At 32.3% G+C, this 16,499-nt stretch overlaps 2 protein-coding genes across 2 annotated transcripts; one reads left to right on the top strand and one right to left on the bottom strand.

Moving 5' to 3' along the window:
* The first annotated feature begins 2,008 nt into the window (after positions 1-2,008).
* LOC124529910 (pupal cuticle protein 20-like) lies at positions 2,009-5,566 on the top strand. Its single transcript, XM_047103847.1, has 4 exons — positions 2,009-2,119; positions 2,401-2,543; positions 3,269-3,511; positions 5,403-5,566. Exons 1-4 carry the CDS (start codon positions 2,108-2,110, stop codon positions 5,440-5,442), a joined length of 438 nt encoding a protein of 145 aa, XP_046959803.1. The 5' UTR covers positions 2,009-2,107; the 3' UTR covers positions 5,443-5,566.
* A 5,361-nt stretch (positions 5,567-10,927) lies between these two features.
* LOC124530118 (pupal cuticle protein 20-like) lies at positions 10,928-15,955 on the bottom strand. Its single transcript, XM_047104120.1, has 4 exons — positions 15,815-15,955; positions 14,188-14,462; positions 11,923-12,168; positions 10,928-11,717 (listed from the first exon to the last, which is right to left on the bottom strand). The coding sequence occupies exons 1-4, from the start codon at positions 15,827-15,829 to the stop codon at positions 11,579-11,581; spliced, it is 675 nt and encodes a 224-aa protein (XP_046960076.1). The 5' UTR covers positions 15,830-15,955; the 3' UTR covers positions 10,928-11,578.
* Between the last annotated feature and the right edge of the window lie 544 nt (positions 15,956-16,499).

Genomic DNA, 16,499 nt, shown 5'->3' with positions numbered 1-16,499 from the left:
AATGACTATGACTACAGTTTGTAATTAATGTTTTAATAGAACGTTGGGTATATGGTTAATCTTACCCAATGCGAGCAATACCTATGTAAACGCTACAAGAGCCATTTCTAAACCAACTTTAACTTTAAAATTTTAACATTTGCGTATCGTTATATCATAATTATATATTCCGATTTTCAATTCAGTATAAATGGAATGAGTCTCTGATTTATGTTAAAATATTTTCAGATTCATTTCTTAATAGTTTGAGTTACTTGACAGTTTGGTTGGTGTTTCAGATATGTTCTTCAGAATATTGAGGATGGAATGACTACTCACCATTTTGGGATGAGTATTTGCGAAAACAAATAATACATGCCTTCCTAATTGGCAAAGGTGAAGACGCGCTATATCATTCCTTTGGTCGACATCCTAATGATCAGTCACAGAGAGGCTGTAAACATGATTTTTTCGAAGAAAATAATAATTCGACACCTGGTCAAAATTGGCTTTTTGCTGCCTTGTGACGCACGCCCATGAAACAATTTAAACATAATACGATAGTTTCATTTTAATTGGATTTCTACTGCTTTCTGACATGCATCTGGAAAATTTTAGAAGAGCTAGCAAATTTAAGCGAGCACATTAATGTAATGAATATTGGTAGTTAAAATTACTTTAATTGCTCAAGAACAGTTTAAAACTTCCCTAATTGAAATAATACAGGAAATATATTTTTCCTTGGCGACCAATTACTGCACGCGCAAATATAAGCTTCAGTAATTTAAAATTCATATAACATTTAGATACAGCTTTTTTTTCATGGATTTCATAAAACTGAATAGTTTTTGGGTACAAATTTCAATAAATCATCATATTATAGAGGCATAGTATAGTGATTTATTTTTTGTAGGTAATAATTAAATGCGAAAGTACTTTCAAAGCTTCTTTATCGGTCTGACTGGCTGACTTTCAACGCACAACTTTTACTATGAAATTAAACCTTTTTTTTATAAAACAAACTTTATCTTTGATATATAATTTGGATGAAGTTCGTTAAACACTTTCAAATAATATATCTGTGGAAAGAATCTGATTTATAAGAAAGTACAATTTATTAGCTTAGGATTATAGAGATAATTTTGATTTGTAGTTGTAATAACAATTTTGATGTACACATATTGTTTATGACTTAAGTTTATGAATCCAGAATGGCTGTACAGAAAATTTTTGTAATAAATATTTTTTTTGATAAGTTGGATTAATATAGGATGAACCCAATATTCATTATCTATACATCTTACATAATGTTAATCAAATAATAAAAGATAGGTCTGTTAGAGAATTGATTTGGTCATATACGTTTTTGGGGATACATAAACATCTTGAACAGACAACGCATTTATTAAATAGGTTTAAGGATAATATATATTGGCTTATAAGGTTGTTGAGTAGCATATATAGTACACGTCTAAATTGGAACAGGAGGTATTCAAATTTCGGTTACGGAGGCCCAAGTCGAAAGAATTGCAGACGAGATATTAGAACAGGAAAAGAGAATGCGTTAACACAGATTTCACCCTCATACATATTATCCTATCAAGCGATACGACCCGAGTTTTATTTATTTAATGAATTAGGTAATTCCTTAACTTTTAACAGTAGCACTGAGAATAAAATATATAATATAAAAGTGAGAATACTTCTACTAAAAATGTATGATACGCGTATGCAGTTCAAGTGTAAAAAGTGAAATATATCTACTAATTTATCTGGTGTCGTGAAGTAGTGCTAAAAGTTCGTGCAGATTGTCAACTCTATTTGGAACTGGTATTTAACTTTATTCAGAAAATTTCAACCGAACGCATTGACAAGTTAAGCTGTATGAGCTTGCCATAGAATAAAAAGTTAAGTCAGAAAAAAGCTCTACCGCTTATGTTATGATACAAGTTACAGTTTATAAATTGGACCATTGCATTCCAAAGCAGTTCAACAATGCACACAAGGTGAGGCAACCTGCCGAAAGGGCATTTTACTCAGATATAAAACGTGAACATCCCTGTAGACAGTATTCCGACGCCAGAGTTCAAAGTGTGATCGACTATCGATACGAAAAATAATAAACAATATGAATAAACTGGTAAGATACTTAACATTGACGCTTTACAGTGTCAGCATATCTTGATTACATATAAGTACCTTTAATAAGAATATATTGTGAAACTTTGTTTTGTGCTTTAAAATAAGTCAGGAACAATATATTATATTACAATGGGGCTGCAAAGGACTCTTGTATAACTTATTTTTTACTTCATTCTTCAAGTCTTCTATTCTTGCCATATTTTGATCTGAACTCATTCATTAGATCCCAAATTATTGTACTATTTTGAAATTTCAATGTTCTTTCTTTGAATATTCCAGATTGTCTTAGTTTCTTTGGCTGTGATGGCGTCCGGCGCTCGCCTGGATCACTTGGTTCAGGGAGGTTACAGCGGTGGTAACGGAGGCGGCGCTCCTTTCCATTTTGAGAATGTCAACAACGGCGATGGGAATTATCGCTTCAGGTGATTTGAGAAATTACTATTTATGGTGTAGCTTGTGAATTAGATATTATCCTTATGAAGGTGTGGTTTATTCTGATGCAATCAGAATTGAAATGTCAGAATGGAAATGATATCGCTCATGCAAATTGTTAGTTAATGTAACTCTTTTGTTGTGTTTCTATTATTTTAATGGTATTTTTCCTTATTACATTGAAATGATTATGCCCAAATTTATTTACATTAACAGTATTTTTGATAACAATTGTAAGTTTCACAAAAATATTGAAGCACTGTAAAAATATCACCGGTGGCAAAAGGCATCTTCTTTTCTTTTAAGAAAATTATTTTACCTTTTTTTTTGTACTACATAAACATGCAAATGCAGTTTCGTATTTGCCTAATTACCACATCTGCAATAATAAATTATTATTTAAAGTTAAAGAACATTTAATGTTATCTATTTGAAAGGGTAGAGCTAGTCGTTATGATATTTGTTATAAACAACATGCTAACTGCCAACATGTTTTAGTATGTTTGTCAAATAACATACCTAGTAATTATGGTATTCATTATGCTAGGATATGGTTAATATTCAAAGAGTGTGTATATATTTTTATTTTACTCTTACTTTATTTTTAAAAGCTTCTCTAATGTCCTATTATGATATAATGGTATGCAATTATCACTTCACTTCATAGCCCACACTTATGTAACACTGTCTATATTTAAATGTTAATGTTTTCTAGTTACGACACACCAACTGGGATATCAGCCCACGAGAGTGGATCTCCTCGCGCCGCCGGTCCAGAAGGACCTGCAGTCACCGCCGAAGGCGGTTTCTCCTATCGCGCACCTGATGGCCAACAAATATCCCTCACCTACACTGCTGACGAAAACGGCTTTCACCCCACGGGCTCGCATCTTCCCACACCTCCGCCAATTCCGGAAGCTATTCTTCGTTCCCTTGAATACAACAGACAGCATCCTTCGTAAGTTTACCTCTTGACATACTTATTCTTACAAATCAAAGGGATTTTTCATTTTACGTAGGTCTATAAGCATTCATATTCGATTCAATCAATATCAATTTAAATTAGTAGATATTAACAAAAATATATTTTAGACTACGGGGAAATTGTTAATGTGGAATCGGTCTTTTACGGTTATAATCACAGAAGAAAACTACATATGACTCTTTACGCCGATTCCTTAGCAACGGATCAGAGCATCGTCGACACAATTGCTAGCAGTGAGAGGTCTAGTCCAAATTGATTAATCTGTCAAATGACAAAATGGCAGGAAAGTAATCTAATAACAAAAGCATTTTCTCGGGAAATTTCCATCGGACAAAAGCATTACGTTGAATAATATTGGACTCTATTAAAAATGTCGCAAAAAAGCTTTCTGAGTAAGCCATGATCTGATGAAACTGTAATATCCAAAAATACATACATTTTTTATAGTTCTGGCCATGCAGAGATTAGATTTTGGGAAGTTTCGACATTATCAAAGTCTCTGGTCTAGAAACGTCTTACAGTCAAGTCGGGTTAGACTAATAATCTGGGCAAAAGACAATGGACTGAAGACCAATATACTTCCCAAGATTTAAGCCCTAATTGAGAATTAAATAGTCTGAAATATTGCTTTTTATTTAGAAGTTGATAGATTGAGTTGGTAGTCATTATAAAATTTCTCCAGTGTAGCGCTTCTGCTTTTACGTCAATGGTAAATCAAAAACATAGGTTAGGTTATACTATTCACGGATGCGTAGTGTACCTTCTCTCGGAATATCTTCGCCTTGACTTAACAAATAAGATTTGCATAGCGAAAACGTTTCCGCTTACATATAATAGGGGTATTATGAAGCTATTTTAGTTTATGGATGCAATCTTAACATCTACATTCATTTCAGTTTACAATGAAAATTGCCTATACAATTTTTATGTATCCCAATATTTCGATCTACTATTGTTAGGAGCCTTCGTGTAAAGAATGTTTTAAATAGAATGCTATATTTTTATCAAGAATGTAGATCAAACAGTTGGACTAAAATACAGTTAGTTATATTGTTATCAGTGGTTTTTCAATGAACTTAATGAGATTAGGTTACAAAGTGATCTGTTAACATTATAATAGTATAAAATATATGTACACATACGCCGACAAGAATCGTTAGTCAATATATTTATAAGACTTTCACTAGATAATATAGTTTATTTTCGTTTAAAGATCAAATAAAAGTAAGAAATTTCAAAGATAAGCTAAGGGCTGACATTGCCAATCTCCGATTAATTATGACTTTGAGGGGCAACCAAAACCTGACCTGATTTAAAGCTAATCTGCCGCACATTTGTATTGCTATCAAAAAACTATAGAGGATGGTGGAATATGCCATGAAAACTTTTTAAGAGGTAAAGAGCCAGTAGACAAGGGACATAACACCTTAGTTTATAAGGTTTTTGGCGCAATGTATAATACGATGTTACCCAAATTTAATATTTCTGACAGTGCCATGAGCGAAAGTGACCACTTATCGTCATGCGGCCAATTTACTCGTCCGCCAGGTATTTCCCCAGCTAGGGACATTTGTGAGCTATGTATTTTTGTTCAACAAGTTTGAACAAAAATAATTAGAATTGTTTTTGTTGCCTCCACTGGTGACAGGAGGGCTGGTTCGTTTTTGCCCAGACGATCGGAATTGCGATTCAACGAAGAAATGCTGCTGGCATTCTTGTCACCATTCCACGCGGTCAAGATTTATAGAGTAACTAGTTTAAGTTCATATTTGTGTATATTTAAGCATTGAATGTTATTTATTCTTATATTAATTAACAAGTTTATAAAAAATAAGCTCAAATTATTTTTATTTCATAATTTCAGAAACGAAGGTTCTTACAATGGACGCAGCAGCTACTACTGAGCTCATGCAGGACATCTGAACGCCAGTACCTCAATATAGCATGGACTGTGATAATCGAAAATTGTGTTAAAACGATTTATTTATACAGCAACTTAACTGAATAAAGTTAAAGATACATAATGTACATTTTACATGTTTAATTCCTACGAATATCCGTATACATTACATTCTTTCATGTACACGACTAAAATTCTAAAATGTCGATTAAGATATTAACTCTAAAACCTCGCTATTTTATTTAGTATTGGTTGTTTTATGTGAGGCAAAAAGTAGCCTATGTCCTTTCTTGGAGCTCAAGTTTGCTTCAAAACAAATTTCATCAAATTCGGTTCAGCGCTTTGGTCGTGAAAGAGCAATAAACGGACAGACAGAGTTACTTTTACATTTATTATTCATTATTAAAAATATAGAGTTTGAACAAAGTAAGTGATTAATTTGACATCCCCAGAACGAAAAGGTCGAATAACACTTAAACGGTTGAGAGGAAATAAATAGTTTAATATTTAGTTAAGAGATGTGACTCACGCTTACTATCATGTGAAGTATATCATAGCTAATATAAATAAACAAAATATAGAAATTGAAATTGTAGAAATAGGAAAACATCAGCATACCGATAATTATTTTCAGTGTTAATAGCGTCGAAACCCGTTACTTCGTTTGTGAATAGAAACATACAGTTAATTGAAACATGAGGCATGCCATTAATTTAATTACTTTTACATTGTATTCATTTCATGGATGGATTGTATCAAATGCCTTATGAGTAAAAATTTTAGGTACGTAAAATTCACAATCGTTAAAGTTAAAATAACTTTATACATGCTAATATTAATTGGTAATAGTTATTCCAAGCCACACGATCTTCAATGCTACTCATCTTTATATAATGCAAGTTGGAAATATAATTTAAAACATTGAGAGAAATTCATAAAAATAAGAACATTTACTGAACTGTAATGGATATTAAAAAAATATGTGTAGGTTTTTGTAATATTTTACCAATATATTTCTCCTTTATAAGTCTGTGTAGTAAGAATCACCCTTTTTGAATATTTTCCATTTGATATCTAAAGTCAATTTCATTAATGTTGAAGAATCTTGGTTTAATTGTATGATTTTGACTATTGCTTAATTAGCTTAGATTTGTTGTTTGACATTTTCTTTTTCCTGATCGGTGAAAAGTCCTCCAATCTTACTAGGTGTATGCACTAATGGAATGGAAGATGTTTCAAGACAATAAGTATGACATGACATAACATGATTTTCTTATATAAAATAATTGCTTATAAACAGTTGTACAGAGCGTTGAGCAAAAAAAAAAATAATACTTCGCAAACGTCTGCATAAGGCGTGGATATTTTTCGATATAAAAATAGTTATCAGAAAAATATTTAAAATGTTTATGTGTGTTAATTTATATAATTAATTCTTTAAAAATTCGTATCTACCAAATATAAAAAGCAAAGTTAACAAAGTTTCAAAATTCTCTTTTGGCTCGGAAACTATCTATCAATAAGATATTGTAGAATATTAATATATATATAAATATAATGAATAATGCAATATTAAAGAGGCTTTCGGTTGATTTTACAAAATATTATTATATACATAATAGTTGTACCGATTTTTTCTCTTAATAAATCAGTTTAAGACGAATCGTTTTCCTACACAGGTTAAATTTGAGACCACAAACACGTAACCTCTGATATAAGTTGGTAAGTTGACAAGTAATATCTTTGACGTCACAAGATAATAAATATTGAGTCGATTAGATCAAAAGAAATTACTCACTTCAGCAACTCGAAGTGATTATTTTAACTACCTACCGAGGATTATATTATCAAGTCCAAATCTAATTTGGAAAGGTTCGGCCATTCCAAATTAGATTTACAGATTTAAGGAACATGTTACAGAAGTTCTCTAATACAACTAGGATACCTAGGTATTCCATTTTTTTCATATACCGTTAATGAATCTTATATTACATTACATTATATACTAATAAACTCAATTGGTTCAAGTTATTCAAAAAATTAAATTAAGCGAAAATATTGTATTTATGATGAGAGTATAATATAACGATTATTTTATAATAATATTTTCACATTTAAAAATATTCAAAAGAAAGTCAACCATTTATATTAAACATTTGTAATCGCTATATCGAAATAATATTGAGAGAGAAACACTTACACGTGTATATTTTGGTTTTTAATTTTAAATAAGATATTAATCGAAATTTATTAAGAATACGTAATAGTCCAAGAGCCAGTGATCGGCAGACTTACGTTATAGTAAATCCATATTACCGCCAGGTATACTGCTTCATCTGCTGTTGGTGAAGTGGAGGTTCACTATTCCCATCGAGGGTTCCTTTGAGTGTTCCATGGAGTTTAAAAAAAATACAGACGAATTGATAACCTCCTTTTTGAAGTCGGTTGAAAAGCATAAAAATCGACTTTCAAAACGTGATCGCAGCAAGTCTGCCATTTTGACATCTTAAAATATATAAAAAAATACATAGAAAACTTCAGTGGCAGACACTTACCTACTCCGGTTCCTTCTATATCTTCGATCTATATTTATAAAATAACAAGTCCTGACAGACTGATTCATCATCGCCGACCATAAAGTATTAATGTTATATACTTGAAATTTGGTGAGTAGGATCAATTTATTGAGTAGTGTAGACCCAGCTTCAGATAAACAGGAACATCTAATAGTTAACAATATTCAATATGGTTTACAATATTTATTTTTACAGTTTTCTTTACAATCACCATATTCTTCCGTAACTAAACCCAGATTAACAAATCCCATATCAAATTCAACAATATTATATTTCTTTTGTACCAATAAATTATTATTTCTACTTTTATTTATAAAAATATAAAAAAGTATTCATGACATTTATATAATTCTGTGACTGAATATAACTCTACAGCTAGAAGTTATACAACATTTAATGATTATTTATAAATATTGTATTTAAATTGCTTTACATATGAGGCTTACAGTAAAAACCCACTAAGAAAGGAATTTTGGAAATTCTACCCCTAAGGGGGTGAAATAGCGGTTAAACGTTTGTATGAAAGACTAATTAAAAATATACTTTCTAATTAGAAACTAGAAAGTATATTTTTGGTATACTGATTAAAATAAATCGATACCTATTTCAGTGTACGTTATTTCGTTGGTCAATGCGATCGGATATTCTATCCCTAAAGGGGTGAAATAAGGGTTGAAAGTTTGTATGGTATTCCCTTCGGCGATTTTACTTTATAGTCCCAAGTGTTGCTCGCGCGCTTTAGTGTTTTCCGCTGCTACGCTCCTCTTTAGTTTTAGTGACGTCATTCGTGGTCAATGTTTCATTGAACATGACATACTGTTTAATTTAAAAAACACCCTCTACTTTAAGTTCATCATTTTATGATTGAATCAATTTTATGATTTTTAACAAATGAAAAAAGTTTTATATACTGTCGACTTTTCCGAAGGCCTTTTTGTAACACATTTTGCAAGTACATAGTTGTATAACATAAGTGAATATTAATTGTGTGATTATGATGCATGTCATCGGCAGTATTGTCTGTTAGTAACGTAAGTTGTCCTTCATTTCCTTTGAAATGCTGGAAATAGTTGATTATAAGTCCACGACACCAGTTTAATAATAAATAAGTAATACAATTTGATGGTACTTATATTAGTACTTTTTTATTATTTTTTATTAATCATAATAATGTATTTAGTACAAGATTGAGCTTTCTCCATTTGTATTTGTTCTAATAAACAAATCCATGTTTGTAATATAATTATAACACTATTTGAAAACTTTTAAACTAAAATCCTTTACTCATCATACACTCAACCACCAGGAAGCAATACTTAGTTTTATTGTATTCTGTTTCGATTCGAAGGGCGAGTGTGTTACTACCGGCACAAGGGACGCTAAATACGCGGTCACATAAGGTAGCCACTAGAGCAAATTCTTCTTTTTATATATTAGGCTGACCGGAAAATGTGTTTACATATTTAATGCGCAATCAATTTAGGGTATTAAGATGTTATATCCATTGCGCTGGCGCTCGCGAACTAACTCACTCATCCTTCAAAACAGAACCGAACAATATTAAGGAATGCTGTTTGGCGGTAGTTTATCTAATGAGGGAAACCCTATCAAAACAGACTTGCCATACAACCAAGTAATCAAAAACAAACAACAACAATAATACAAAAACTATACTTAATTCATGTAGGCTTTTACAAACATTTTTTAAAACGTCATTTACCAAACTATTTATCTATCTAATTCAACAGATTCTTTAATTACAATTCTTAAACCCTGACCTATGGGTCAAGATTAAAGTCCTTCGGTTTTAAGGGACGTCTCTTCTACCAGAGTGTAGGTTGCGAATATTTGGACTGACGTGCGTTCACTGCAATTCATCGGTAATGCGAGTTAATGTGATCGCTAAATAATAAGTTACTGTGACCGATAAGATGCAGATGGTCGAGAAGGACGTAATGCCGAATTTCAAACGCTCTTCCAATTTTAATGAATTTCTATAACAATGTCTCCAAAATGTCTTGTCTGAGACGTTATGAGTGCCTCATCGGTGATTATTTTGTTCCGATAAATTTTATTGGCACCACAGACTCTGTAACGATTGATGACATTTCATTTGACGTTTAATCTTCGTCCTCAGGTCCATCTCATACTCTGTGGTGATAGTGCGTATAAAGACTTCGAGAAACAGTTTACAATATATTTTGATCTTCTCTACAGCTAAAGGCCTTTTGTATATTTTACTGCAATCCAGTAATATTCAGCATTTACCTCCGCCAGTGAAGACCTCGTCGTCGTCCAATATCGCTCTTGTGTCTAGTAATTTGTTAGTGTTTTGAACTTTTCATAACTGCTTTCTATGTTCTCGACCTCATCTTGGATTACAAAACTATTGCTTTCTAAAGTTGCACTCTTGTAATAGTCCGTTATTCCCCTTTAGAATTTGCCCAGTGCTGTTATACATAATCATGCCTGCCATTTTGACCTATCGTTTAGGATTATTTATTTTCTGTATAAAAAGTAAGTCATTCTTACCATTATAATGAAATACCATTCAAAAAAAAAACAAACGTTGTTGGTAAATAAATAAAATTTAGCTACTGTTATCGAATACAATAATACTATATATGCTTTATTCTATAGATTTTAAGGTATCTGTATCTGTAATTAATGCTTTATTCTATAGATTTTAAGGTATATGTTGCCGGATGAACTAATGGGCCACCTGTAAGAGTCACCATCGCCCACAGACAATTGGACTGTAAACCTTTCCTTACATCGCCAATGAGGCACCAACCTCGGGAACTAAGATGTTATGTCCCTTGTAGTTGCACTAATACTGAGTACTGCTGTTTGGCGTTAGAATAAAGACTACTGTTATCACATATAATTCAATCGGCGGAAATAAAAAGAGTCTTTAGTATAATTCATATTTATTCACATGCCTTTTTACATAGGTATAGTACATTATAAGCCTTAAATAAATTACTGAGTGCTCGCCTGTTTAGTGGTATCACAGTCCTAGTACTCTTGGGGTCATATAGACACCTTTATTCTATTCTTAAATTGTTAAAAGTATAAAAGATGAGATGAAAATGAACCTTAGAAGTAGCCATTATCTAATTACAGCTAAAATTAAGCAAATGACATCGCAAGAGAATACAATAAAGCCTCAATTACTTTTACAGGTCAACTATTTTACTAAGAAAATGTTACCGAATCGCGAGAAAACGGAAAATCGTTGCGTGGAAAATGTAAATTCTATTCATGGACAATTAATATAAAGTCATGGTAAGCTCTCGATGCGACCATAATAAAAAGAGAAAACAAAAAAGGAAGCTAAACTTTACGCTAAAGTTAATTTGAGAAATAGAAGAAAAAAAACAAAAATATTTTGTCTATAAGTTAAAAGGAAAACTTCGCGAACAGTATTCATTAATGTTTTGATTATTTTGAAGTATATACGGTTGTATAGGAGCATGCGCCGAATATTATAACTAAATTCAATAATAATGTTTCCGACTACGATTCAGTAGCTTTTCTTAGTTAAATCGAATTTGCATGAGATCAATAATGGTAGCCATTAGATCCTCCTGAACCGGAACCGGAACCTCCAAAACCACTTCCGGAACCACCGCCGAATCCACTACCACCGCCAGATCCACCGAAGTTGCCATTGCCTGAACCACCATTGTAAGATCCCTCACTGAAAAAGAATTTGTATTTTAATTTTATGGTCTATTTCATTCCTGAAGATTTGAATTAAAAAAATATATGAATCGGAAATGTTCTTCACTAATGCAATTCATAATGTATTTGATCAATTTGTTTCTTTCAAAGCTGGTCAAAATTTAACCTTATAAATATTTGTAAGGTGACTAAAGTTATTAAATTTATTCCAATATACTCACGAAGATGGGTTGCGTCTGTTGAACTCGATAGATTGGAGGATAGCTTCGGGGATGGGAGGGGGTGTGGGCAGGTGGGAACCAACGGGGTGGAAGCCGTTTTCATCAGCGGTGTAGGTAAGGGAAATTTGTTGACCATCGGGAGTACGGTAAGAGAAAGCGCCCTCAGCGGTTACAGCTGGACCTTCGGGCCCTTGCGCACGTGGGGCCCCACTTTCTTGAGCTGATATACCATTGCCTGTTTCGTAGCTGCAAATTAGTACATATTACTTTACTGGTGATGTCATATTTCATGTCACATTTCGATTAAACTGTTCTTTTTTTATGGTATAGGTTGGCGGACGAGCATACAAGCCACCTGATGGTAAGTGGTCACCATCACCCATAGAAAATGACGTTGTAAGAAATATTAACTATTCCTTACATCGTCAATGTGCCACCAACCTTGGGAACTAAGATGTTATGTCCCTTGTGCCCGTAGATCCACTGGCTCACTCACCCTTCAGACCGGAAAACAACAATACTGAGTACTGTTATTTGGCGGTAGAATAGCTGATGAGTGGGTGGTACCTACCCAGACGGGCTTGCACAAAGCCCTACTACCAAGTAAAACATATAAATTATAATTAGATAATTTATTGAATTTATTTTAATTTGAATACCTATGTATATATAAAATACATGTAAGATGAGTTTGGCTTTCTCTAAATCCGCAAACTTGTACTTGTACCAGACTTCCTTTAAGATTAATTGCTGTTTTGTAACTACAACTAATTTTAGCTGAAATTGGAAGCCGCCTATTTAATCATCTATGAACTAACTCGCGAGTTAGTGAAGTGCCTTCAAATGACATTTATAATGGAAGTTCTACAGTGTGTTCTAGTTATATTTTAGGTATTAACCGCAAAATGTAAATAGAATGTACTTAATCTTTGACGATTATTTAAACTCATATTCCGTGTATCGTTATTATTAATAGTCAATATACTTTGTTAAACATATATCATCGTAATATTAAGTAGTCTGAAAATTTTGTATTAATAACAATTATTAATTTATCCACATGTTTATTCTGTTTAATACCAAATATTATTCGTTTTCGATTATCGGATAAATTGAGCTCGTGATTAGTCTGTCTACCGTGAATCGGCATAAATTTTCCTGATAATCTAGGATACTTATTATTGTCAAGTAACGAAATCAGGTCGATTTACATATTTTTGATTTTTCAATTAATATTTTTGGGTTTTAGAAATAATTTGTTGTAACTAGTGTCGCATATCGATATGGGTTATCGATGTGCAACACTAGTCTATAGTAGTAGTCTATCGATGGTCCTACTGGACCATCGATTACTAGTTACTACTAAATTAGTATTTCAGTGAAAACTGATCGTATAATAGAAGAATTTTCATTGAATGAGACTATATATAGATAGTTCATACAAGTTATAATATTACATATACCTTTATTTTTAAAAGTACAATATTTATTCAGAATTGTATAGTCTGTGTCGTTTAATTGGGTCAGTTAAATGCTTGAAGCGTGATCGCTTAACAAGCAGAGAGACAATTCACAACATTTACCTTTCAAACGCTTAAACTACAAAATGCACTATTGTAATCATTCGATTATAGACATTAATAGTATAATTTAATATAAGTCATTCTGAGACAATCTGGATGAACACATCATATCATACATTTACTTATTTAACAAACTTTATGATAAATTGATCAGCAAGTACCCGTAGTTTCTTTTGTTTTAATAATTTTATGACAATTTTGACATTGTTAAAGACAAATTTATTAAATCAGACTCAGTTTATTTAACTCTCTGGCGAGTGTTTAAGCTAAACAACCGATCGGCACACTGAATACAATTATATATAATGTAGCGTTGGTTTACGTATTTTACTAGAAGAATCTGTCTCGAGAATAGATTTCAAGTTTGTATGTGATTATAAATTATGAATAAAGGTATTTTATAATTAATTTAACAACAGTACTAATTAATTTGTTTTTATCTATATTGATATTGTAAATGTGTAAGTAACTATGTCTGTCTGTCTCTCTTTCACGACCAAACCGCTGAATCGAATTTGATGAAATTTGGTATGAAAAAACTTGAACTCTAAGAAAGGACAGGCTACTATTTTTGCGTGACACGTGACAACTAACGCCCTAAAAAGCGATTTTTTTTTGCATAATAAAAGAGCGATGCCGCGGGTAGTTATATAATAAATTATGAAGATGATATTATATTTACCTGAATTTGTAAGTGCCGTCGCCATTGTTCTCATTTTCGTATCGTAGAATAGGGACGTTCGCACCGGCTGAGCCACTTCCAAAGCCGTTTCCACCACCGAACCCGCTTCCGCCGCCAAAAGATCCTCCGCCAAGTCCTCCGTTGCCTGCTCCCCCTCCAGCTCCTCCCAGTCCTCCCAATCCTGCGTTACCACCTCCACCACCAGGCCTCGGTGGCAGATATTGCGGTTCAAGCCGTCCGCATGATGCCACCGCCACTAACGCCAGTAAGGTAATCTATCAACAGATATTTATTGTAAACAATTAATCACGTTGTTATTAACGATCAACAGTCCCAGACGCAATGAGGACAGCAAGGAAATCTGTACAAGTGAATCTTCCCGCATGTGACGTAATCTTTAGTTTTACATTCTAATACGTTAATAAAAACAAATCATCTCTAGTTTCAAATCTATGTCGTATATAATAAATACATTGTCTGATAATTTAGACTAGGATAATAAAGAATCTTCTGAATAAGATATATATACCACATATATCATACATATATCATACATTTGGAACAGATATTTAAACTTTATCTTGCTTTCGAAAATAAAATTCAAGAGTTAATGATTATTAAAATTTTCATAAGTATATGACTCTGATTTTAATAATTTACATAATAATAGTTAGACTCTTTTCTATTGTCTTAAACAAATATCATAAAATTTATATGCAATCCGTGAACAGTAGCAAACTACCTACGGCTTCGTTTAAATTTATTGTAGTTCGTAGATTAAGTTTGCGGCAGTTAAGTCGTGATATGTCATAATAAATATTTTAACTTTAAGGAATAAATTTTAAACTTTTTGTTAGAGGGTAACTATGGATTTAATACAGAAATGAATACATTTTTTAAAAACGTTTTTAAGGAATTTGAAATGAGAATATACGACAGGTACGGAAGAGCATCATATCTAAAATCTATATCTACATTAATATTATAAGTGTGAAAGTAACTCTGTCTGACGGTTTTCACGACCAAATCGCTGAACCAAATTTGATGAAATTTGGTATGAGGCAAACTTGAACTCCAAGAAAGAATAAAGTCTACTTTTTGCACGATATATGACAACCAGCGCCCTAAAACGCAAGCGAAGCCACGAGCAACTCTAGCAGAGGCTCGCGGCTTTGCTAATAAATGAAAAATCCTGAAACTAGTAGAGAATTTTAAAATTATTGAGTTGATCTGTAGACCTAATGTAGAAAGCGCAAAAGAAATAAAATAAAACTCATACGGAAGCTAACTTAAACTTGGCTGTGAAATATTTGTCCTAATTACACAAAAATGTTAAAAAAGGATTCCAGAATAAAAAATAATCTACAAGAAACTTACTTAATGAATCTGATATTCTATGAAATCAGTAATAAATATTATCTAGGGTCTCTTTTAAAAAGAACAACTCATCCAATCCTATAATACAATCCTATTTTCCTGAATTGTAATAATCCAATAATAGATAAATTCCGAAACCCACTTTAGAAAAATTATATTAGGAATAAGATCAACAACTCACCCTTAGCCTCTCGACCTCGATCGAATATAAAGCGAACTAAATAAATAGTTTAATTCGTAAACCACTTACCGTTATAGAAGACATTATATGATTTGATTCTGTTATTATTTTGTACGTGGCAGGCACTCTTCGTTCAGTTGTTTGCAGAATACTGTTTGCGAAGATGTGCCACGTTTTATATTGCTCCGATTTGCCCTTTCGCGGTTGCCTCACCTTGTGCGTGCAGCGATATCGGAGGATCCGAGCTTCAGTCTCCGCCTTAGGACTATCTATACTATGCGGAATACCTAAAAAGTATTTATTGCTTTCGTATGAACTCATCCTTATAATTATATGATTTTATTAATCAGCTTCAACTATTTGTCTTTATTTAAATGAGTTTTGCTTTTGTTACTTCGTAAGCTATATAAGCTTGAATGTCTTTATAAGATGTTATGGAAAATTGCGATCAAATTGTTTTAAATTAGATAATAATGGTAAATCAAGTTTTGCTATAGCGAAGACTTTGTCTAGCTGTGCCAGCGATCTTGTACGTGTTTGAATTTAACAAAAAAAAATATTAGTGTAGCCTAAGTTACTCCTCACTATATCAGTTATCTGCCAGTAAAATCCGGATTAGCCGGAACAAACAGACAGACAGGCAAAAATTAGATTAGATAGAATACTTTTATGATTGAACTGTAATAAAGGTACACGTGTTTCCTAATTTTAATTTTTATTTTATTTTTAAGTATTTAATTTCGGTAGTTATATG

The sequence above is a fragment of the Vanessa cardui genome, chromosome 5 (assembly GCF_905220365.1).
Source record: "Vanessa cardui chromosome 5, ilVanCard2.1, whole genome shotgun sequence".
In the NCBI taxonomy this organism is placed as follows: domain Eukaryota; kingdom Metazoa; phylum Arthropoda; class Insecta; order Lepidoptera; family Nymphalidae; genus Vanessa; species Vanessa cardui.
Note: the sequence above shows the minus strand (reverse complement) of the source record. Positions and strands in the feature narration are given on the sequence as shown.